General features: G+C 35.5%; 1 protein-coding gene across 2 annotated transcripts in view; it reads right to left on the bottom strand.

Annotated features, from left to right (window-relative positions):
• CCSER1 (coiled-coil serine rich protein 1) overlaps nt 1–24,087 on the bottom strand; it is a 1,488,482-nt gene that overhangs the window by 482,070 nt on the left and 982,325 nt on the right. For both annotated transcript variants that reach the window (XM_005207807.5, XM_005207808.5), the window contains exon 10: nt 9,907–9,951. In XM_005207807.5, the coding sequence (XP_005207864.1) occupies nt 9,907–9,951 (45 nt within the window). The remainder of the gene's footprint in view (nt 1–9,906; nt 9,952–24,087) is intronic.

Consider the following 24,087-nt stretch of genomic DNA (forward strand, 5'->3'; position numbering starts at 1 on the left):
GGGGTCGCACAGAGTCGGACACGACTGAAGCAACTTAGTAGTAGTAGTAGTATTGCTTTTAGTGTGTTTCATAGACTGAATGGTGCGCCCCTCCCCTACCAATTCATATGCTGATGTCCTAATTCCCAATAGTTCAGAATGCAATGGCATTTGGAGATAGGGCTTTTAAAGAGCTAATTAACATAAAATGAGGCCATTAGGGTTGGCCGAACCACTGTGACTGGGGTCCTTATAAAAGGAAATCTGGGCACACAAAGACACAAGGGGATATGAACACCCAAAAGAGAGACTATTTGAGGACACAAGGAGAAGGCACCCATTTGCAAGCCAAAGAGTAAAGCTTCAGAGAAACAAAACCTATGGATACCTTGACCTTGGGTTTCTAGATCCAAAACTGTGAGGAAATCAATTTCCATTGTTAAAGCTTCCCAGTCTACGGTACTCTGTGATGACAGACCTAGCAAACCACTATAGCAAGCAATAGCAATTTTACTTACAACTATCATTTTGAACACAACTGTTATCTGTGTGAGTCTGAAATACTCTAGTCTTGACATTTTTAATATAAGTAAAACAACTGTTTATATAATACTTCATTAGCATAATTAGTATAGTATTACTTAGGCACTAAAATATCATAAATACACTATTATATCAGTTATTGGCAAACTTATTTAAAAATTTTAGATTACATGCTAGACAACAATGTGCTGCTCACTGATAAGGAACTGAAGGGTCCTCTGACATAACTAAAGGACCACAATGGAACTAATCAGGAGTGTTCCTACTCCATTGGGCTGACTGAGCATCGATGTCCAGAAAACTGTGTCAAAGTGGGTGTGAGGACAGGAAGTAAACAGAAACAGATGTGTCAAATAAATGTCCTCAACTGGAGGGATGAAGGAAGGATGGAAAGAGATTTCGGAATCTAGTTTTAAGCAGAGAGAAGGCAAGGAAGGTTTTCAGAGAACAGAAGTAGTGAGGATCATTGTAGGTTTATAAGATTCTAAATACGTTAGTCAACAAAGCCAACAATTGAATATTTACTTACGTGAGGATTGTTTGTTCTATATGAAACCATAAATATAAATAGAAAAGAAATTCTCTTACTAAGTACCAGATGAATATCAAGATAATAAAACTTTATCTTCTGTATATTTTTGAGGTGGACATGACTTTTATTTATAATTACAATAAAAAAGGAATCATACATCTCCTCATTTATTTATGAATAAATACTTACCTGATGAAAGCAGGCTGAATCAGTTCAACTATATGGAGTAGTATTTTCCTTTTATAACTGACATAGGTAAATGGCAAAAAATAACTGCATTAATAGGTTATATTCACAAGTAAAAACAGCAATCCACAAAGATCTTGACGCATTTGACTGCTTTCAAAAAAAATATATAAGGCTGTGAAATAAAAATCGTAACTGTTTTTGCCTTTTCAACTGAAAACATCTCCAGGGTTTGTGATTCTAAAAATAATATATGTGCCTTATAAGAGCAGACATCTACGTCTTTACTGATTAGAAAGTCAAAATCTTTCTACAGTAATCCTTCTTAGTCCTCACCTTTTTGTAAAATCCACTTCAAAATTACAAATCTTTAATTGTATACAAGTATTTCTGAAAAAAATCTCATAAATGAGGAAAATATAGTGCATTTCAAAACTCTGAGGTCAAAATCTCCATTCACTTCACCTGTTGTGCACATCAACACAAAGACAGAGTGCCATAAACTCTAATTTTCCTAATCTCGATCTATTATCTACCTCATAAGACTTGCTTTTAAATCATCCTGCTTATAAACACCCTCCAAATATCCTCTCCTAAAATCCTCGTTTAGACATCTATTAAAATTTTGTCAATGTAGTATTCTTTTTTTCTTGCCAGTAGTTCTAACAAACTCAGTTTTGCTTGGTCAAAAGTTGTTTTCTTCGCAGTTATTTGTCAGATGAATAGTCAAAAATTGTGGAGATAAAGGAGAACTCCCAATGAAAGCCTTGTGCAACCTGACTTAAACTCCTCTGCTTGAAACCTGTTCCTCCAAGATCATTGAAGTTTCCATCTAGGAGTCTCTCTGACAGTAAGGGTGAGGTATGCACTGCATTTGGTCTAAATTGTAAGTTATTTTTGGCATTCTCCCAAATGCAGAGTTTATGCCTCCTAGGAAAGAGAATTGATTTTAGTAATAATTTGATAGCCTAATAAATTTTTTGAAAATTCTTGTTCTAGATGAAAACACCTGCTCTGTTGCTTATAACATGACTGTCTGTTTTCATGGCTTCTATTGTGAGTCAATAAAGGGATTCATGAGGTTGGACTGCTTAGAGTTAGGTTTTGTTAGACTGATTCTCTTTAGATAAACTTTACCTCAGCATTCTTTTCAAAATCTTGTGAGGATCTTCCCCAGTCTTATCTTGGTTGATTCCAGTTAGTCTCATTTTGCTCAGAGTTAGGGAGTTTAAGTTCCTCACCTGGTCTTCAGCCAGGTTCTTAAAATAGGAAGTTGCCCAAGAAAAATTTTAATGTGTTTTTTTTCAGTTTATTTGGCCCTATAGATCAAATTTCTGATTGCTTTCTATTTTAGCTCATGTGCTTATCTAATTGGTGTAATTCCATCCAATATGTCTGCAACTGTAGAGTCCATTTGGGGGAACTTAATTGTTGCATTGATGCTTGATGCAATTCACTGGAGTTCAAATTATTGTTTAAACCTGTTGTTTATACTCTTGTGTGGCTCTCAAAGTGTGTGCTAATGGGTTTCCTATATCTAAGGCTTCTTTTGTCCTTCCATAATGATGGTTTCTTGTTTGTCCAAAGCTGACTCCTTCTCCCCTTTCTCTTTTCTTCTATTTTTTTCTGCTTCTCTTAAGAAAAATTGTTCTGTCACTATGTACATACATCTCTAGATAATCATTTAAACATTTCCAAAAGAAAGATTTAAAAAAATGAATAGTGTGCACTTTTTATGGATTGTGATTTCCTTATTTGAGATACAACTAAGAATGTATTCTTGCTTACAGAAGTAGAGTTGATAAGGTTGGTTTTGCTTAACCAATAAGTTTCTTTTGGATAGTTTCTTAAAATGTCAATGGTCTATAAACATGGAAGAAAAATAGGATGAAATATAGAAAACATAAGATGTGAAAAATAGCTAATAAAACCTGCAGTGCATAAGCACCACTATCTGTAAACAATGCTATAAATGAAAAGGTAAATAAAATTTTCTCTCATATGTAATATGAAATATGGACTTAAGAATATTTGAGATTCAATGACAGATTCAAAGTATATTTTATTTGTTGTCCTGTCAAGAATTTGTCATCTGAGAACCAATTTGAGATGTAAAACCTAAGGCTAGGCTTTAGATATCACCGGTTGCCACAGCACTGAATAGTTCGTGTAAACAGTAAAATCTCTCAACAACATGACACCCAAATTGTCTCTGACAGAAGGAAAGATGAAAGGAAGAACAAATAGAAATAATAGTAACAGTTGTCATGTATTGCATGCTTCCTAGATGGCAGGCACTGCTCAAAGAGCTTTACCCATATTAACTCATTTTATCCTTTTAAAAAATTTTTGAAATAGAAATAATCATTATGGTCTTTAAAGTGTAATTCTTTCAATTAAATATTGATTTACAAGCACAAAGATTTTTCAGTTCATTTATTGCCTGTCAATTCCGAGAAAAGAGAGAAAAAAGGGATATTTTATTTATTTTTTTTACTGAGTCCTTAAAAGGTCTCTTGATCTCAGAACTGAACTGTAAATCAGATACGCCTTAGTGACAAATTATAGCCACTGAACTATTCAATAATTCTCATTATGAATGAAGAGTTATTTTTGCCATAGATTTTATATCTCAAAGAAAATTATAATATTAGCCAATACATATTTCTCCCCCAGATTGTGTCATCACTGTGGCTTTAAAAGAATCTCTTATTCTATAAAACTCTATATCAACCAAGAATGGAATGGGATAGTTAAATTTCAACAAAAGTGAAAACAGCCTATTCTGAATGCTGAACAATAAAGAAAACACACAAATGTAGCAAATTTTGCAGAAAAATTACTAAAGGTAACTGGCAATCATGATTTGTTTCTCAGTGAAGATTTTCACCAAGCTACAAAAGAAATATAGTTGTCTATAATTTCAAATTATATAGAACATTAGCTTTCAAGAGAACAATGGGACTTCATCACTTTTTGCTCTTATTTCTAAGAGAGACAACACATTTTCTTCAATTTTAGCTCTATTCTTAAAATTCACATATTCTGTTTACTTTCTCTGTTTTGAAAACCATTCCCTCTAGGGGTCTGTTGGAACTAGGAGAAACAGTAGCAAGTTCTCTTAACTTAAGCAGTAACCTAGGTCTAAAATAACCTGTGTAATAATTCTAAGTTATAAATAGAAAAATAAATCAATGGTGATTTTTATTTTGTTTCACTTTTAATAATGTCTATTATAAATTCTTTTGAAATACAGGGTATCATTGATCTGATTCTTTGAACATTCTCCCTTTTGAGGCTGAACTTCTAAAATGACTTACATCACGTAGAAATATGTAATATGTGAAAGTGAAAGTGAAGTCGGTCAGTCGTGTCCGACTCTTTGCGACCCGGTGGACTGTAGCCTACCAGGCTTCTCCATCCATGGGATTCTCCAGGCAAGAATACTGGAGTGGGTTACCATTTCCTTCTCCAGGGGATCTTCCCGACCCAGGGATCGAACCTGGGTCTCTCGCACTGGATGCAGACACTTGATACACAATTCAAAGCCTATCTAATTAGATAATCCAATTAGATTAACAAAGGCATATAATCTACTACTTATCAGAATACATTTCCCTAGGAATATTGTATGCTAAAGTGATACCTTACATAAGCAGCAAATCATGAATTATTATTTCAAATGATTAATATATTTAAATATAAAGTAGGCTTGTGGGACTAGCACTTAACTAAACATTTTATTTTTCTACCTTTTTCAAATATCTCTGATGATCATGTTTACATACTAGAAGTTCATATCATCTGTAATTTCCTAGTTATGGTTTTTGGCAAAGAGAGGATTGGGAACATTATAGTCCAACAGAGAAAGTTGATAAAGCATTCTGAATTACAAAGCAGGTAGGTTGTAAGCCATGTCCATGATTTTCTTGAGAGTAACACATTCATAAATCAGCTTTTAATGATTTGGTATGTCCACTGTTTCCTAACTATGTGTCCACCAGAATCTATTTATTTGTACTTGCAATCCCCCAAGTAAAATCCAAATTTTAAGAAGTATCACTGGCACGGTCAAACATAACCAACTGAAACTGAAAATCAATTTTCAAATCACAACAGGGGATTTTTCTCATAAAAGAATGCATGTGTCTATAATTTGGTGGGGGTCTATTTCTAAGGAATGCATCTAGAAATTATCGAAAATGTTCCTTTTCTCTCAGATGTTTAAGAAGCATTTTCAAAATCTGTCTTATAGGAATATAAAACTCCTTATTTAAAATGTTCAAGTGTACCAATATTAATCTTTCTTCAGAATTCCAGGTTAAGGATGGTAACATGATCTCTACTTACTCTGTTTGTTACTTTGGGAGATTTGAGCTCTGCCAATTATGTAAAAGTGATTCCTGCTCATTACAAACTTGCACTTTATTTCCATTGCCTCAGTGGCTCTGGAATTTCTGTAACTTCCAATAACACAGCCACAATCCAAAAGTTCTGATAATCACTGTCTCTCACCTTAGCTTGCAACATTAAGTATAATTTCTGAAATTAAATGCTTAATCCTGATTTAGATATCGAACCATAACAGGTTTCTTTATCCATATAAAGTCTCCTATCATGTGTATTTAGACTTGTGATATAAGTGTTAGTCGCTCAGTAGTGCCCGACTCTTTGCGACCCCATGGATTGTAGCCCACCATACTCCTCTGTCCATAAGATTTTCCAGGCAAGGATACTGGAGTGGGTTGCTATTTCCTTCTCCAGGGGATTTCCCAACCCAGGGATCAAACTCGGTCTTCTGCACTGCAGGCAGATTCTTTATCGACTGAGCTACAATGGAAGCCCTGTGATACAAGATATAAGATATTCAGAATAGGGATGGTCAGGTAGTTTTCAGGTAGGGTAGAAGAAAAGACAACTTGCCATTCAAAATTATTTTGTACAAACACATGCACACATACACACACAGGTGCATATGCATATGAATCTTTACTAAGTTAACAAAAAGTGTACTTTGGAAAATATAATACTAATATTTAAAATAACAAAGGTGAGAGAGTCAATTCCTAAGCAAACTGATAAGAAGTCCTAGGTCCCCAAGGAGGAGAAAGGGATCTGGGGCTCTCAAGGAGGAGGAAAAGACAAACGTCTTTTTTTTTTCCCCTCTTCATTTCTTAGTCTTAGTCACATAAAATGTTTTCTTCTTTAAGCCTGGAACTGATGATTACACAACAACTTCAAACTCTGTACTAAGGATTATATAACAATGTATCCTGCTTGAGGACAGTTTCTCCTTCCTGAAAACCTTCTGACTAATCCTGATATTTTAGAATGTATATTATGGGAGTGGATCTGGTAAAATCTTTCTATTGTTAAATTCTAATACTGTTATCTTAAAATGTAAATTGTGGGGGTGGGTCTGGTAAAATTTTTACAACCTTGAGACCTTCTTTTGATTTATTGTAATAACCAATTAAAAAAGTATATAAATCCCTTGCTTAGACTAGGGAAGGTGGTCCTCCCCATCTCCCTTCTGATCTCTGTGTCAGAAGCTTTCTCTGTCCCTTTTTCACTATAATAAAACTCTGCTACACAAAAGCTCTTGAGTGATCAAGCCTGGTCCCAAGTCCTGAAGCAAAAATCTTCTTCAGAGATCACGAATCTGACATCATTCACCATAAGCTATCAAAGGTATACAATCTTATAAAAAAAACTGATAGCAACCTGGTTTTATCCACAATTCACAGTAAAAATACTGTATATAGGAGAACAGAGTTTCCTTAAGGAAAGAAATATGATTTATCCATATGTCATATCCAGTGAAATTTCACTGAGGATTTTTTTTATGAGTTATAAGATCCACAAGAGGCAAGAAATTCACTCACAGATAGAAGTATCAGTTATACGATGACATTTTACACAGCATTCCACTAATTTCCCTTTTTAAACAACCTTGCTATTACTTATTATGATCAGCATCCTCAATTTACATGCATGTATAAATACATTAAAAAAAAGTAACTATTTTTTAAATACAACTAATATGTGTTTTCAAACGTTTTACAACAATACAAGCAATTTAGGTACGGCTCATCTCTTTTTCCTTCAGGAAATTTGTATTTTAATCAATTCTTCTTAATTTATATTTTTATACAGCATGTAGTGTTCAGATCTGGCCTTCCTGTCTAGCAATTAGCCTTTTAACAATATTTACTACTTAGCTAGACAGCGTATTACTTACTGCCTGCTTCAATTCTCCATGCAAACTCTCAAATGGTAAAGAGAACATTTTAAAGGACACTTCTTAAACCTTATAAATATTTGGTAAGAGGCCCTTAGTATCACATCCGTCAACATCTATTGGGAACATCTGTCATTTGAACTAAGACAAATTAATTCATCTTCAGAAGTAATCATTGTCATTTTGTCTTCATCAATCACAATAGCACTAGGATGAAAAATTCTAAGAGGGTATTTTGAGTAAGAGTTTTCCAAATCCACACATTTCAATTTAACATAATCACAAGGACTTTATATATACATCTTTGTAATACACACATGTAACAGAACACAGCAAGCAGGAATCAGAAAGATGCCTGTCAGAATTCATAAGCAAGAGAGATCAGGACACTCTTAAGGAATTACACTCTTATTTATAGGTCACTTACCACTGAAACTTGATAAACAGTGTTCACAACATATTTCTCCTCTTGTCTGATACCTCCCTAAAGTGTCTTACCATAGAATGGATTAGACTTTATAATCATAGGGAAAACTGAGGTGAGTGTTAGGTTGACTAGAAATAAGCCCAAGTAACGCAGTATTGCCCAGATAGGGAGTGAAGTGGCTGTTTTGACTTTAGTAACTTGACTTTTCATTCCTGGATAGGAGGTGTCAAATGAAGACATAATAATGATTTCATTAATTTGATGATTTTACCTTCTTCACAATAACTCCACTAACCAAGAATGGAGGCCCAAATCAAGGCTGTCCCCTCAATGCAGATGTATATATTAAATTGTAGGCCATTAACAATTTGGCCTTCACACAAACCACAAAATACCTTCAAGAAAAAATTTTAATTTAAAATACATTATTGACATATTCCTTACCCATAAGTATATTTATAATAAAATAAAATCAGAAGAAATAAAAAATAAGCAATAAAATTTAACAGCAACTCTTCTCAGTAAAAGCCTTTAAATATAACATGAAAAAACTAAAAAATCTTAACTTAAAAAATGATTTTTGCTACCATTTAGCAATGTCATCACATGGCTACATGGATTTGAATTTTCCTTCTTTAGACACATAATTGCTCTTGGACTAGGATACAATGGTGAGGAGCTGAAACTGTACATCCTCGAACACACCAAATCAGCAGAAATAAATCACAACTGTCCTGCTCAGGTGTGAACTTTTACTTAGAACATGAGGAGTTGAGTTCTTTCTCTAACTAGATCCACTTTAGTTCCAACTGACAGACAGTAGTTACCCTCACAAACCTGTAAATGGCTCTGAGATCTTCCTTATACAGTACATGCTTTTACCTTCTGTCCTACAATACAAAATATCTCTAGAGATTTAACTACATTTCACCTTCCCCAGCTCTTTTGCCAATGTGATCCTACTGTTGTGCATCCCTCTAAAGGAATAGATTCTTCTGGATAGAAATAGCAAATAAATGGAAAGAGACCCCACATGACAGTTAACTAGGAACTAAAATGCCAAATACTAAAAACACACAACTGGAAATTAGAAGAGCAAAGAAAGAGGGGTAAACATCATGCATTAAATACAGAAGAAATATGTTTTTACAGAAAGAGAAACCACAGATGGGGAGGAGGGTTACAATATTCTCTCATTTTATAGACTAAGTGTCTTCACTTTTGACCCAAATTATACTGTAAATATCACCAAAAATAAAATTACCTTTTGAGTAACAAGAAAATATTGATTTACTGAATTAAATATCCCACCACCTCACTACACCCAGCAACGTGAGTCACAGAGAAAAGTAGAGCATTTACACTTTTACACTGAAAAGGATTTTATCTAATTAAAATTAGATAATAATATATATCACATAAATAATATGATATTCTGTTTTATACTACTAAAAATTTCCCTTCTGTATAAAGCATCTAGAGTAGACACTAGTTAAAGGAAATTTTAGAATCACTAGTCTTACCAGAGCAACTTCACACCATCAAACAATGCACACCCACCTAGCAGCATATGCCAAAACCCTTGGACACAAGAGTGAAGAACCACAATGCCATAAAATGTTTCCATTGTTAGAATTATGCTAATCTTTCAGTAAATCACTTTAAATATTGCATCAAATCTTTGCTCAAAAAGGTTTCTCTGCCCTATCTAGAGGGCCCTACTGCTTTAAAAATCCACTTTAACAGAAACAAAACACTTACCTCATTGGAGACAGGATATTTTCTTCAGTTTCCGAGGAGCAAGTACAAATAACTCATTTACATAAACATGTGTAAAATGTGTTTTGGCCAGAGTGAATGAGATGTTATCAAAATCCCTTTCAACACATCCCCATCATCCTTATCATCATCAGCATCAGTCAGCATCACCCACCACATCAGGGCAACACTGAAACCCTTCTCTCTTCTTCTCCATCCCTCTCCCTTTGATTTTCTTACCTCTCTCCCTCCTTGTACTGACTCCAATCTTTTCAAGTTCAAACCCTGAAAGAGGGGGAAAAAAAAAAAACAAAACTACATTTATTACTGATAGCAAAGAAGTAACTAGTACCAGTGAGAAATTTTAAAGTGAAATAGTTCATTTAACAAAGAAGATCTGAAGGCAGATTAATATTTCATACATATGATAATGTCCATAACTAAGTCTTCAAATATGGTATCAATGCACTTCTTGCTAAATCCCAAGACATTAAGTAAAAATAAAATACAAAGCATTTTTTTTGTTTAGTAATGATTGTCGGTCTCTCAGTGAAGCCACAATCTAAAAGGATTTGCTATGGTAGTAAGCTTTTATTCTATTGCTCTGCACTTGGCACATCCTGGAGCCCAGATCTGAGTTAAGGTTGATAAAAAGAATTAGCTTCATTTGTAGCACTGATGATCATCTAGGAAATATTCAAAATTTTATCTCCTGAAAAAATTTCTCATCTTTTATTATCATAAATGCTTTTTACATTAAAAGAGGAGGGATTCCCGTTAAATCCCCAATAAATACTAAGAATAATTAAATGAGAGAAGACTCTCTCTTTCTTCACATGCCTATTGCAAATATGCTTGTGGCACTAGAGTCAGTCTGTCCATCTGTCTATCCTCCCTAGAAATACTGCTATTTAGAAAGTGAGATAATGGAACAAATTGCTCCCTCCTGCAAATCCAATAAAGGGCTTCCACGGTGGCTCAGACAATAAAGAATCTGCTTGCAATGCAGGAAACCCAAGTTAATGGGTTAGGAAGATCCCCTGGAGAAGGGCACGGCAACCCACTCCAGTATTCTTGCCTGGAGAATCCCATGGACAGAGGAGCCTGATGGGCTACAGTCCATGGGATCGCAAAGAGTCGGACACGACTGAACAACTTTTCAAAACAACAATAAATACAACAAAAGTTTCAATTACTGTTATTTTCCTTATTGTAGTAGTTTTGTATGTGGAAGGAACAATATGCAAATTGCAGTGACATATGGTATCATAGTACCTAATTATTTCTTTTTACCTTCCTTCCTTTTTCTTCTACTTTTCTCTCTCTCAATCACACCCATAAATTATTTTACAATACATATTTATTTGGTATGTACTGTGGGTCAGACACCATGCTAGATACTAGGATTATCAGTAATAAATATTCCTCAAAGTTTAGGAGATCACTGACTACACACACAAAACTGAAGATAAAACTTTAGGATAATGATGCCAGGTATACAATATTCTCTCTTAGCATAGGATGAAAGAGACAATTCAGTCAATGAATCAGCAAATACATAAAGGACCACAGAGGAGAATCACATCTAAACAGTGGTAGAGGCTGAAGAGGCAAAGCAGAACAGCATGCAGCACTCTAAAAACCTGGCTACACAATGTCTGGTGTCTAGATTTATAGCATATTCATTTCTAATGATGACTCCACCCAAGACTAGCCGAGCAGGTAAATATATTTTAACAAAATTTCTAGGCAATTCACATGCATATTAAGAGTTTGAAAACCACTGCACTAAGAGGTCTATGAAAGGTGAATGGTTTAGTTGGCATATACTGTGAGTGGTGCATAAGAGGCGGAAAATAGGCTGAAAAGTTGATCAAATTGTGAAGTCTTAGACTGTTCTTCAGGGCTTTCGTGGTGGCTCAGATGGTAAAGAATTCACCCGCAATGCAGGAGACCCAGGTTTGATCCCTGGGGTGGGAAGATCCCCTGGAGCATTTACGTTTAAAAATGTAAAAGATTTATAAGATCTGATGAGAAACCGGAGTGTTAATGTTTAACACATTTTCAAGTGGTTTTTAAGTTATCTCATATATTAAACATTTCTTGAATTGTTTGATAAAAAATAAGAACAAAATATTAAATAACTCCACTTTGTTTAAAAAATATGATTATTACACTAATGATTCTAGTAAAGGCTCTAGGATCAACCTGACAAATAGTTATTTTTATAAATAAATGACAGGCTGACTTCTGAGTGCAGAAAATTATCTGCATTTGCAGGATACACTTTGAATAGCTTTTACTGACTATGCCAAAGCCTTTGACTGTGTGGATCACAACAAATTGTAGAAAATTCTGAAAGAGAGGGGAATACCAGACCATCTTACCTGCCTCCTGAGAAGTCTGTATGCAGGTCAAGAAGCAACAGTTAGAACTGGACATGGAACAACAGACTGGTTCCAAATATGGAAAGGAGTATGTCAAGGCTTATATAGTCACCCTGCTTATTTAACATAAATGCAGAGTACATCATGAGAAATGCTAGGCTTGATCAAGCACAAGCTGGAATCAAGACTGCTGGGAGAAATACCAATAACCTCAGATATGCAGATGACACCACCGTTATGGCAGAAAGTAAAGAAGAACTAAAGAGGCTCTTGATGAAAGTGAAAGAGAAGAGTGAAAAAGTTGGCTTAAAGCCAACATTCAGAAAACTAAGTTCATGGCATCTGGTCCTATCACTTCAAGGCAAATAGATGGGGAAACAGTGGAAACAGTGACAGACTGTTTTTTGGGTGGCAAAATCATTGCAGATGGTGAGTGCAGCCATGAAGTTAAAAGATGCTTGCTCCTTGGAAGAAAAGTTATGACCAACCTAGAGAGCATATTAAAAAGCAGAGACATTACTTTGCCAACAAAGATCCATCTATTCAAAGCTATGGTTTTCCCAGTAGTCATGTATGGATGTGAGCATTGGACTACAAAGAAAGCTGACCACTGAAGAATTGATGCATTTGAACTGTGGTGTTGGAGAAGACTCTTGAGAATTCCTCAGACTGCAAGAAGATCCAACCAGTACCCCCTAAAGGAAATCAGTCCTGAATATTTATTAGAAGGACTGATGTTGAAGCTGAAACTCCAATAGTTTGGCCACCTGATGCAAAGTACTGACTCACTGGAAAAGACCCTGATGCTGGGAAAGATTGAAGGTGGGAGGAGAAGGGGATGATAGGTTGGATGGCATCATCAACTCAATGGACATGAGCATGAGTAAGCTCTGGGAGTTGGTGATGGACAGGGAAGCCTGGCATGCTGCAGTCCATGGGGTCACAAAGAGTCGGACAGGACTGAGTGACTGAACTGAACTGAAATTTCATATGAAATAAAAAATATAAAACAGAACCTTAGAACATTTCTTAACCTGGAAGTGTAGGCTAAAAATAAATTCTAAAATGAAATTCATGCTCATAACTTTTAGGATATGGGAAACAATGTTATGATGTACTTTTGAATTCAGACAGACGTGCTTAAATCTTTGCTTTGGTATCTTCTTTTGTGTTCTCTCTAATGAATTACATGATACTTTTCAACCTCTTCTTTATACTTGAAAAAAATAATAAATGTAATGATTATTATGTAGTTGCTATAAAGATTATATTAGGCAATATGTGTATAGCACTTAGCAAAGAGCCAGGAGGAACAGCATATTCCAAAATAGTAACTGCTATCTGGTCTTTTTGTTATAATTCTTATCATTATTACACTCATACAACATGTCTAAATATAAGATCAATTTGAGCAAAATACCCTGATATTGTACTCTTCTTTTGAAGAATGTAAATTATCACTCTTTTCTTTAACTCCTTGATATATTTATATTTGTAATAGTGTTTTAAATTTCTTGTCTGTTAATTCTATCATGCCATTTCCATTTCTATTATTATTGGCAATTATTTCCCAGTTATTAGTCACATTTTCCTATTTTTCCTTATGTCCAATAATGTTTTTATTGGTTCTCAGATATTGAGATCTTACTCTGCTTAGTGTTAGATTTGTTTATTCTCTTAGAAGGAGTTAGGACTGTTTCTGCAAATGATTAAGTTATTTGTGGGTCCAACCAACTACAAAACTTGTTTTAACGACATTTTAGGCTAAGTCTGAAGTTGTCTTTAGAGTTATTTATCTTTATTACCAAAGCTCAACCCTTCTGTGCTCTCTACTGAATACTCCATGTATTCAAAGAAAATTCACTACTCTGACTGATAGAAATTCAAAAGATTCCCAGACCTAAGGAAACGTTGGGAATTCTATTTAAAGTTCTCTTGTAATCATTCTTTTCTAGCAGTTATTCTTTGCCTAGCCTTGTCAAATTTCACTTGACATATGTGAATGTTGTTTTTCAAATAAAATTCTCAGAGTAACACATATGTAGATTTCTAGAGCTCTTCTCTGTGTATTTTCCTCCTTTCTGGTAATCAGACCTACAAATTCTAGCTGCCTGTTCTCTCCAAACTCAGACAGTTGTCTCCTCAACTACAAAATTTAAGAACTCTATAGTTCTGTCTGGGCAGTCCTTCCATGTACCAATACCCGAATTTCCAGCCTTCCCGTTTCTTACCACTGCATTTCTTCTTAAATAGTAGTATGATTTCGGGGAAGAAAACACACTTTTGGAAGATGAACACAATGTTGAACTCTTTCAGTTTGGTGGTTGTTGAGTCACTAAGTTGTGTCCAACTCCTTTGACCCTGTGGACTGTAGGCCTCCAGTCTCTTCTGTCCATGGGCTTCTCCAGTCAAGAATACTGAAGTGGGTTGTCATTTCCTTCTCTGGGGATCTTCCCCACCCGGGGATTGAACCTGGTCTCCTGCATTGCAGGCAGATTCTTTACCAACTGAGCCACCAGTTTATCTATCAAGAAAATGATGTGGGGATGGAAAGATATAGAGAGTTGTACTGGATGGCCATTTGTAGAGCTCTAAAATCTACTATCTGTGCCGTGCTTTAATTTTAAGACAGACAGTCTGGTTCTCTTACAGGTTCTTACTACGCATCTTTCTAGTACGGCTTCTTAGTGAGACAGATAAACTATTCAAGAAATTAAGAAATTCCAAAGAGTTTGACCCTGGTGGCCTAGACAGTAAAGCATCTGCCTGCAATGTGGGAGACCTAGGTTTGATACCTGGGTCAGGAAGATCCCCTGGAGAAGGAAATGGCAACCCACTCCAAGACTCTTGCCTGGAAAATTCCATGGACGGAGGAGCCTGGTGGGCTACAGTCCATGAAAAAGAGTCGAACACTACTGAGATACTTCACTTCTTCTTCAATAAGTTTGAACACAGTTTGATAAAAATACTCTCAAACTTATTTGGTTCCTAAATTCTGGTTTTCTTAATTTGGATATCTAAATTTTCCTCTATCAGATTGCTGCACACACTTTAAATTCAGTGTCAAGTTTCAGTTATATTGCTGATTAAAAAAAAAAAAAAAAGACCTTAGTTGTAAATATGGCTTTCCAACCTTAGTCATATTTAACATTCATTTTGTAAGTGATAGTACTGAGATATGTGACTAGTCATAGGTTTACAGAATAAACTTAGAAATTCAGAAACTTTCCCAAGGCTGGTGACCCTACTTAAAAACTCCAAGAATTCACTCTTACATATAATTTTCAGTCTTCCTTTAAAGTTAATGAACATAGTTTAAATATTCTTTGTCGTCTCTTATAACTTTTTTAGGCCATTATATTGGGAAAACTGTTTTTCTTATATTATATTGAAATATTTATGTCATAGAGAGATTTGTGTTCAGCTGTTTGAAAGTTCTATGGAGTTCATTAAGATTTGAACTAAAATCCATCCAAAGACAAAAAAGAAAACATTCAAGTGTAAAAAATTGTCAAACTGTTTTTCTTTTTTTATTTTTTAAATTAGTCATGTTGGTCACCTTTGAAACTCTGTATCATGGTATCTGTAATTCATTCACTGGAAACTTTGCATTGCTCTTTATTTTCCTTCTCAAAAACCAATATATGTCATTGCTTTTGGTGACTTTGGCCCATTCCTCTGTCATTTTAAAAATGGAAAACCATTCCATATTTTTTTTAAAGTAATATTGTCATTACATCACAGAATACTTTAAAATGTCCACATATTTAAAACAGTATATATTTGTTGAATTTTTACTAGATGACAGGCATAATGCTGAGCACTTTACATGACAATTTTTATTCCTCACAATTACTTTCTATTGTAAGAACCACTATTAATTCCCATTTTTGGCATAGGGTCATTGAGGCAAAGAGATTAATTAACTTGCCTAAGGAGACACAGCTAGAAGGAGGTGGAGTTAATTATTGAGCCCAGAGTATTTGACTTAGAGCTCCTTTTGCAACCAGTATACATAGTGCCTCCAAAAATAACTATTTTATGTCTTACATGTATTGAGATGAATGTCTAATATGATAAGACCAATATGTACTTAATAAGTAGATGAGTACACCTAAACACAGAATTATATTAAGTTCACATGTATCATGTCATTAAGAAGTAAATGCAAGATAAATTTTTGGCTTTGAATTCATTTAGGATTTGGAAATAACTGTGAGAAAAAAAGTTAAAGTAAATGAGATTGGATTCCAGAGTTCTTGATTTCTTGGAAAGAAATGTAAAATTCAATTGAAATATTTCCTGGGGCAGACAAAGATTAAAAGAAAATTAATTCAACTATGTGGGCATAAATAACATTGCATAGAGCTTGTCTGTGATTATCGTTGCTTTAGGCTAACTAAAATATTATACAAGTATAGTACTTCCATACCTCCAGTTTTCTAGCAGTTCTCATTTTGGTATACTGCATGTTAAATTTCTTCTGCTCCAGGGATTTGGGTCCTCATATTCCATGAGTTTATATACAATGAAATTTGCCCTAAAACTAGAATATTTCCAGCATTTCTGATGTTCACAGCTGGCTCATCATTGGTGATAAAGGTGTCTTTTCATTTCTGATACGAGACTAATCAACAACATAGAATTTCTATTAAGATTTCATGTAATATTATTTCTTACAACCTCTATGTTTTATTCTAATTCTTAAATGGAAAATTAAAGACACAGTTTCAGAAAATAAGTAATCTCAGATATTGCCAATGAAAATTGTAATGTTTTAGAAACCCTCATGGTGGTAACATCAGTCTAACTGCGAAATTTAACAGCTATGGCCAGGACTCCTAATGAGTGGAATGTGGCACTGCTAAATATTTGAAAATCTATCCCTTGATTAGGCTAAGCTAATTGAAATAGTAGTCTGTCTAGTGAGCTGTGTTTTATATTCTTACTATGGAATATAAAAAGAGAGAACTTCCTAAAGTAGTTCAAGAGAGAGGACCAATAGATAGAACATGTTTGTCTATCAATCTGTATTTCTATAATGCCTGAGCCCATCTCTTTCTAAATCCATTCATATCACCCGTTTACAGAATCTGTGTTTTCAGTGTAGTCCTTGTTCATGCCAAGCATTGTTTTAACACAGACTTCGGAACCAGGTGCTCATCGCAGGGGACCTCTCTTCACCTAGATGCTTGTACAACTAAACCCACAGCTTCTAGGTGTATGCTTACATCTTACCTTCTCAGGGAGGTCTACTTTATCCCCTTATTCAATATTTTATTCTACTCCCTCCCTACTTCACTGCAAGGGACACTTAAATCTCTTAATATACTGAATACATCTATCACTATTGTATATTACCAATCTTTTCAATCTGTATTTAAGTGCTACAAAGGCAAGCATCAAATCTTTGTTGCTGTGTTTTCCAGATTATCCCAATTGTTTAAACAGTGCCTGGAGAACGGTGAGTGCTAAAATATTTAAATGTTTGTGAAATAAATGGAAATTTATTTTTCAATTTATTCATGTATCTAAAGTTTTACCTAATCTGTTCTATGCTAAGTCACTTCAGTCATGTCCAACTCTGTGCAACCCCGTAGACGGCAGCCCATTAAAATATTTAAATGTTTGCTGAATAAATGGAAATTTATTTTTCAATTTATTCATGTATCTAAAGCTTTACCTAATCTGTTCTATGCTAAGTCACTTCAGTCATGTCCGACTCTGTGCAACCCCATAGATGGCAGCCCACCAGGCTCCCCCGTCCCCGGGATTCTCCAGGCAAGAACACTGGAGTGGGTTGCCATTTCCTTCTCCAATGCATGAAAGTGAAAAGTGAAAGTGAAGTCTCTCAGTCGTGTCCGACCCTCAGCGACCCCATGGACTGCAGCCTTCCAGGCTCCTCCATTCATGGGATTTTCCAAGCAAGAGTACTGGAGTGGGTTGCCATTGCCTTCTCCGAATCTGTTCTATATTAATTTATATTTGTAAATTGTATGGTCTGTTAGCTTTAGTGATATAACAGATAAAATGTTGACATCCCTATTAAAGTTAAATCAACAAAAAATCTAAAAATTCATTTATAATTTTTAAATTTTCAGCATTTTCTCATCACACTAAATCTTTTGACAAGACCAAAGCAAGTGTGCTGTTAGGTTTTCAATTAAATATCTAAGCAATAATCAGTAACAAATTGACTTTATAAGAATTTTAGGAAAAATTATTGATTTCAGAATATCCCTTGAAGCATAATTCATAACAGGACAGTATTCCCTTTCTACCAAGATGACAATGATTATTTCAGGATAAAAACTAAACTAACATATGCAAGTCTGGACAAAGCAAGTTCAATTAAAATAAATAGTATGGATTACTGGATTCTATCTATATCTAGAGTAATTATTCAGCTTTATCATAATTCTTAGAAAATTAAAGTTTAGTTCAGAAAGACTGAGTCTAGACTATGAATTGAAAACAATGCCAATTTATAAAATGGTAAAGTTACATATGATTATATATAATGAATTCTCAGTTCAGTTGCTCAGTCATGTCCGACTCTTTGCAACCCCATGGACTGCAGCACACCAGGCTTCCCTGTCCATCACCAACTCCCGGAGCTTATGCCCATTGAATCGGTGATGCCATCCAACCATCTCATCCTCTGTTGACCCCTTCTCCTCCTGCCTTCAATCTGTCCCACCTTCAGGGTCTTTTCCAATGAGTCAGTCCTTCGCATCAGATGGCCAAAGTATTGGCATTTCAGCTTCAGCATCAGTCCTTCCAATGAATATTCAGGATTGATTTCCTTTAGGATTGACTGATTGCATCTCCTTGCAGTCCAAGGGACTCTGAGTCTTCTCCAACACAAGAGTTCATAAGGATCAATGAATTCTAAATGATATTAAATGGGTTTTCGATACTGACACTGCCAGAATTTTGATGAAAATTCAAGAGAAGCTGGAAATGCTTCTATTTAACTTTTTCATTCATCTGCTTGACCGGTTCATATTCTATTCATGCACTTTCCTGTGTCACAACACTTCTTTGTAGTCTGCATTAAGATTCTTTTTGTTCATCAGAGCCACTGTTATTAATAGAAATCTCAACATCTCATCTCAATTCTTTAAAGTTTCCTTTAAGTAAAGAGTTTATGAATTAGATCACTAAAGGGACTCTGCAAAATGCTCACTGCTCAATTATGACCCAGAGTTGAGGTCTCAGTTGACTTGTTGGGTGCACCTCTCCAGGGTGCCCTCTACTTGCTGAGGCTGCAGTTCTCTGGCCAGCAGCCTCTGTATTTTACCTCAGTGTTTCTGGCTGCACTGAAGTGAAAGGATGAATTTATATGTTTCTTCCTTCTGAAAAAATATACAAGCACCCAAGTGTTAATTGCAACATTATTTACAATAGCCAGGACATGGAAGCAAACTAAATATCTATCAACAGAGGAACAGATAAAGAAGGTGTGATACATATATATAATGGAATATTACTGAGCCATAAAAAAGAATGAAATTATGCCATTTGCAGCAATATGGATGGACACAGATTATCACAGTATGTGAAGTAAGTCTGACAAAGAAGACCAAATATTCTGGTATCACTAATATGTGGAATCTAATTTTTTAAAATGATACAAATGGACTTATTTACAAAATAGAAACAGACTCACAGATTTAGAAAACAAACCAATGGTTACCAAATGAAAACAATGGGGAAAGGGATAAAGTAGGAGCTTGTACTATACATAACACAGATAACCAAGAACCTACAGTATATAGCACATAGAACTATACTCAATATTTTGTTATAACCTATATACATTAAAGAGACTGGATCTTTGATGCCTTTTTAATTTCTGTCACTGTCACTAAAACTCAAATTGGATTCACTGTCTCAGAAAGATATCCCGGGCCATGGTGATACAAAATATGTTGTTGTTAGTCGCTCAGTTCAGTTCAGTTCAGTCACTCAGTCGTGTCCAACTCTTTGCGACTCCATGAATCACAGCACGCCAGGCCTCCCTGTCCATCACCAACTCCCGGAGTTCACTCAGACTCACGGCCATCAAGTCAGTGATACCATCCAGCCATCTCATCCTCTGTCGTCCCCTTCTCCTCCTGCCCCCAATCCCTCCCAGCATCAGAGTCTTTTCCAATGAGTCAACTCTTCGCATGAGGTGGCCAAAGTACTGGAGTTTCAGCTTCAGCATCATTCCTTCCAAAGAAATCCAGGGCTAATCTCCTTCAGAATGGACTGGTTGGATCTCCTTGCAGTCCAAGGGACTCTCAAGAGTCTTCTCCAACACCACAGTTCAAAGGCATCAACTCTTCGGCGCTCAGCCTTCTTCACAGTCCAACTCTCACATGCATACATGACCACAGGAAAACCATAGCCTTGATAGACGAACATCTGTTGGCAAAGTAATGTCTCTGCTTTTGAATATGCTATCTAGGTTGGTCATAACTTTCCTTCCAAGGAGTGTCTTTTAATTTCATGGCTGCAGTCACCATCTGCAGTGATTTTGGAGCCCCCAAAAATAAAGTCCGGCACTGTTTCCACTGTTTCCCCATCTATTTCCCATGAAGTGATGGGATCAGATACCATGATCTTTGTTTTCTGAATGTTGAGCTTTAAGCCAACTTTTTCACTCTCCTCTTTCACTTTCATCAAGAGGCTTTTGAGTTCCTCTTCACTTTCTGCCATAAGGGTGGTATCATCTGCATATCTGAGGTTATTCATGTTTCTCCCGGCAATCTTGATTCCAGCTTGTGTTTCTTCCAGTCCAGTGTTTCTCATGATGTACTCTGCATTTAAGTTACATAAGCAGGGTGACAATATACAGCCTTGACGTACTCCTTTTCCTATTTGGAACCAGTCTGTTGTTCCATGTCCAGTTCTAACTGTTGCTTCCTGGCCTGCATACAAATTTCTCAAGAGGCAGATCAGGTGGTCTGGTATTCCCATCTCTTGAAGAATTTTCCACAGTTTATTGTGATCCACACAGTCACTCAGTTGTGTCCAACTCTTTGTGACCCAATGGACTGCAGCATGCCAGGCTTCCCTGTCTGTCACCATCTCCCAGAGCTTGCACAAACTCATGTCCATTGAGTCGGTGATGCCATCCAACTGTCTCATTCTCTGTCATCTTCTTCTTCTCCTGCCTTCAATTTTTCCCAGCACCAGGGTCTTTTCCAATAAGCTGGCTCTTCACATCAGGTGGCCAAAATATTGGAGCCTCAGCTTCAGCATCAGTCCTTCTGATGAATATTCAGAACTGATTTCCTTTAAGATGGACTGGTTGGATCTCCTTGCAGTCCAAGGGACTCTCAAGAGTCTTCAACATCATAGTTCAAAAGCATCAGTTCTTTGGAGCTCAGCCTTCTTTATGGTCCAACTCTCAAATCCATACATGACTACTGGAAAAAAATCACAGCTTTGACTACATGGAGCCTTGGTGGCAAAATAATGTCTCTGCTTTTTAATATACTGTCTAGGTTTGTAATAGCTTTTCTTCCAACGAGCAAGCATCTTTTAATATAAAATACAGAGAGCATCAAGAAGAGAAATCTCAACAAGAAAGGCATCTTAATGGTATTGAAGACTCACAGAGCAATTTACAAATAAACTTATCTTAAAGAAAAAATGAGAATCAGAAAAACATTGAATATATGTATATATATTAATGAAACACTTTGCTATATACCTGAAACATTTTTTTTTTGGTAAAGTCAAACAAGCAGTTAGGAGTAAATTAGTGATAGAACATCCATATGAATTTTTTGTATTTCAAAAGCAAGAAAATGAATTGTGCTTCTCTTATTACTTGCCTTTTAAGTCTATTAATTTGAGTACTATGGCTTGCATACATTTTAAGAGGAATGGATTATATCTTTTAGTTTTCATTTGTTTGCCTTAGCTAAGCAAACAAATATTCTGGAAACACCTTAAGATCCCTAATTGCCAAGGTCTCTAGGCACATGAACACTTGTATGCATGTTTTGACCAGATAAGGAAAATATATTTTAGCTATTAAAATAATTTGAAAACAATCCATCATCCTTTTATTCTATAGTAGTCATACAAAGGTTATTTTTTTAACCATTCATGCAAGTCATAACAACTTTTCTTCAACTCAGTCTTTTAGGAGAGTTTGAGATTTCAGGTACGGACATGTTTATATTCTGTATATTCTAAAGTTATCATCTTATTAATGAAAAGTTTTTCTTATTTGCCTTTCACATTCTTTAGTTATGCCATTTCTTACAAGGAACATTCTAGAATAACAAGCCCATTCCCTCTCCCCCAAATATGGTGCTAATGAATTTGTTTACTCATACACACAAAGTGTTTCGGGTAATTTCAGGCATTTTAGCTGGAGAACTTTAGGGAGCCTTGAATACACTGAATTGAGGGATTGAAAGGACCATCATTCTTATAATGAAAACCATTAACCCATATAGTTAAAAGAATCTGCTCAGGGCTTTCCTTGTCGCTCAGTGGCTAATGCAGGAGACATAGGTTTGATCCCTGGTCAGGGAAAATCCCACATGCCAGGGAACAACTAAGTCCATGTGTCACAACTATTGATTCTGACTCTAGAGCCTGAGAGCTACAACTACGGAGCCTGCGTGCTCTAGAGCCCGTGCCCTGAAACAGGAGCAGCTACTGCCGTGAGAAGCCATGTACCTCAACTAGAGAGTAGCCTCTACTCTTGGTAACTAGAGAAAAGCCCCTGTAGCAAAGGAGACCCAGTACAGCCAAAAATAAATAAATAATTATATATAAAAAAGAATCTGCTTAAAGATACCTAATTAAAGGCTGTAGATATAGGATCTCCACTTTAACTGCCTAAAGCACATAACTGATACATTTTCAAAGGTAGCTCATTATCTTTCCCAAAGCTCTCTTTGAGTCTTTATTGATAATAATTTCTTGTGGATGGCATATAGAGTTGCCATTTTTAACAACTAAAAAAAATGCTCAAATTTTAGAGCTTCTCACTGTTAATCTAAATTTTTCATCCAAAACTTCTTCAGTCTCATGGAGATCTTCAGTCACTTGAGCCTGCCACTTTCTCATTGTTTCTCTCTAATTTCCTTCTTTTTCAGCTTAGAATCCAAGGACCATGATTATCATCAGGTTGACACAAAAACCTTACAAAATTTGGATCCTTTTCATTTCTGTTATACTTCCCTAGCAAAGCTAAACTCTGGACATCACCTACATAAGGTATAACTGCATCTAATAACTATATGTTACTGGAGAAAAACAGAGTGTTGTGTTTAAATTTATGATTACAAATTTGGAATTTTCTCTCAACATTTTCTAAAATCTGAGTATTTATTGCTTTCAACATTTTATACCAGCTGTTACCATCTTGTAATGATCTCCCCCCACAACCCTCATAGGTTTGTAGCAGGGATCCCCAATGTCCAGGATCTAATGCATGATGATATGAGTTGGAACTGATGTATGATACTAAAAATAAAGTGCATAGTAAGTGTAATGTGCTTGAATCATCCCCAAACCGCCCCCTGTCACTGCCAGTCCATGGAAAAATTGTCTTCCATGAAAATGGTTCCTAGGGATAAGGAGGTTGGGGACTGATGGTTTATAGGGTTATCTTTTTGTCATTGTTATATTTAAAATATTAGATAACTAACAAGGACCTGTGGGATAGCATGGGGAATGCTGTTCAACATTCTGTAATAAAGTAAATGTGAAAAGACTGAAAAAGAATAGATACATGTATATGTATAACTGAATCCCTTTGCTGTACACCTGAAACTAACACAACATTCTTAATCAACCATGCTCCAACATAAAACATGTTAAATAAATAAAATGATATAGATATGTTATTAATATATAGATACTAATATTTGCAATTCAAATCCATTCAGAAAAAAATAAATGAAAAAACTTGCTTGTTCTTTTTTCTCACTGATCTTGAGAAATTATTTGGACCTCTGAGATCACATTACTTTTTCATGAAAATTAGATAATTACGCTACATAGTCATATCTTTTTT

The sequence above is a fragment of the Bos taurus genome, chromosome 6, assembly GCF_002263795.3.
Source record: "Bos taurus isolate L1 Dominette 01449 registration number 42190680 breed Hereford chromosome 6, ARS-UCD2.0, whole genome shotgun sequence".
NCBI lineage: Eukaryota > Metazoa > Chordata > Mammalia > Artiodactyla > Bovidae > Bos > Bos taurus.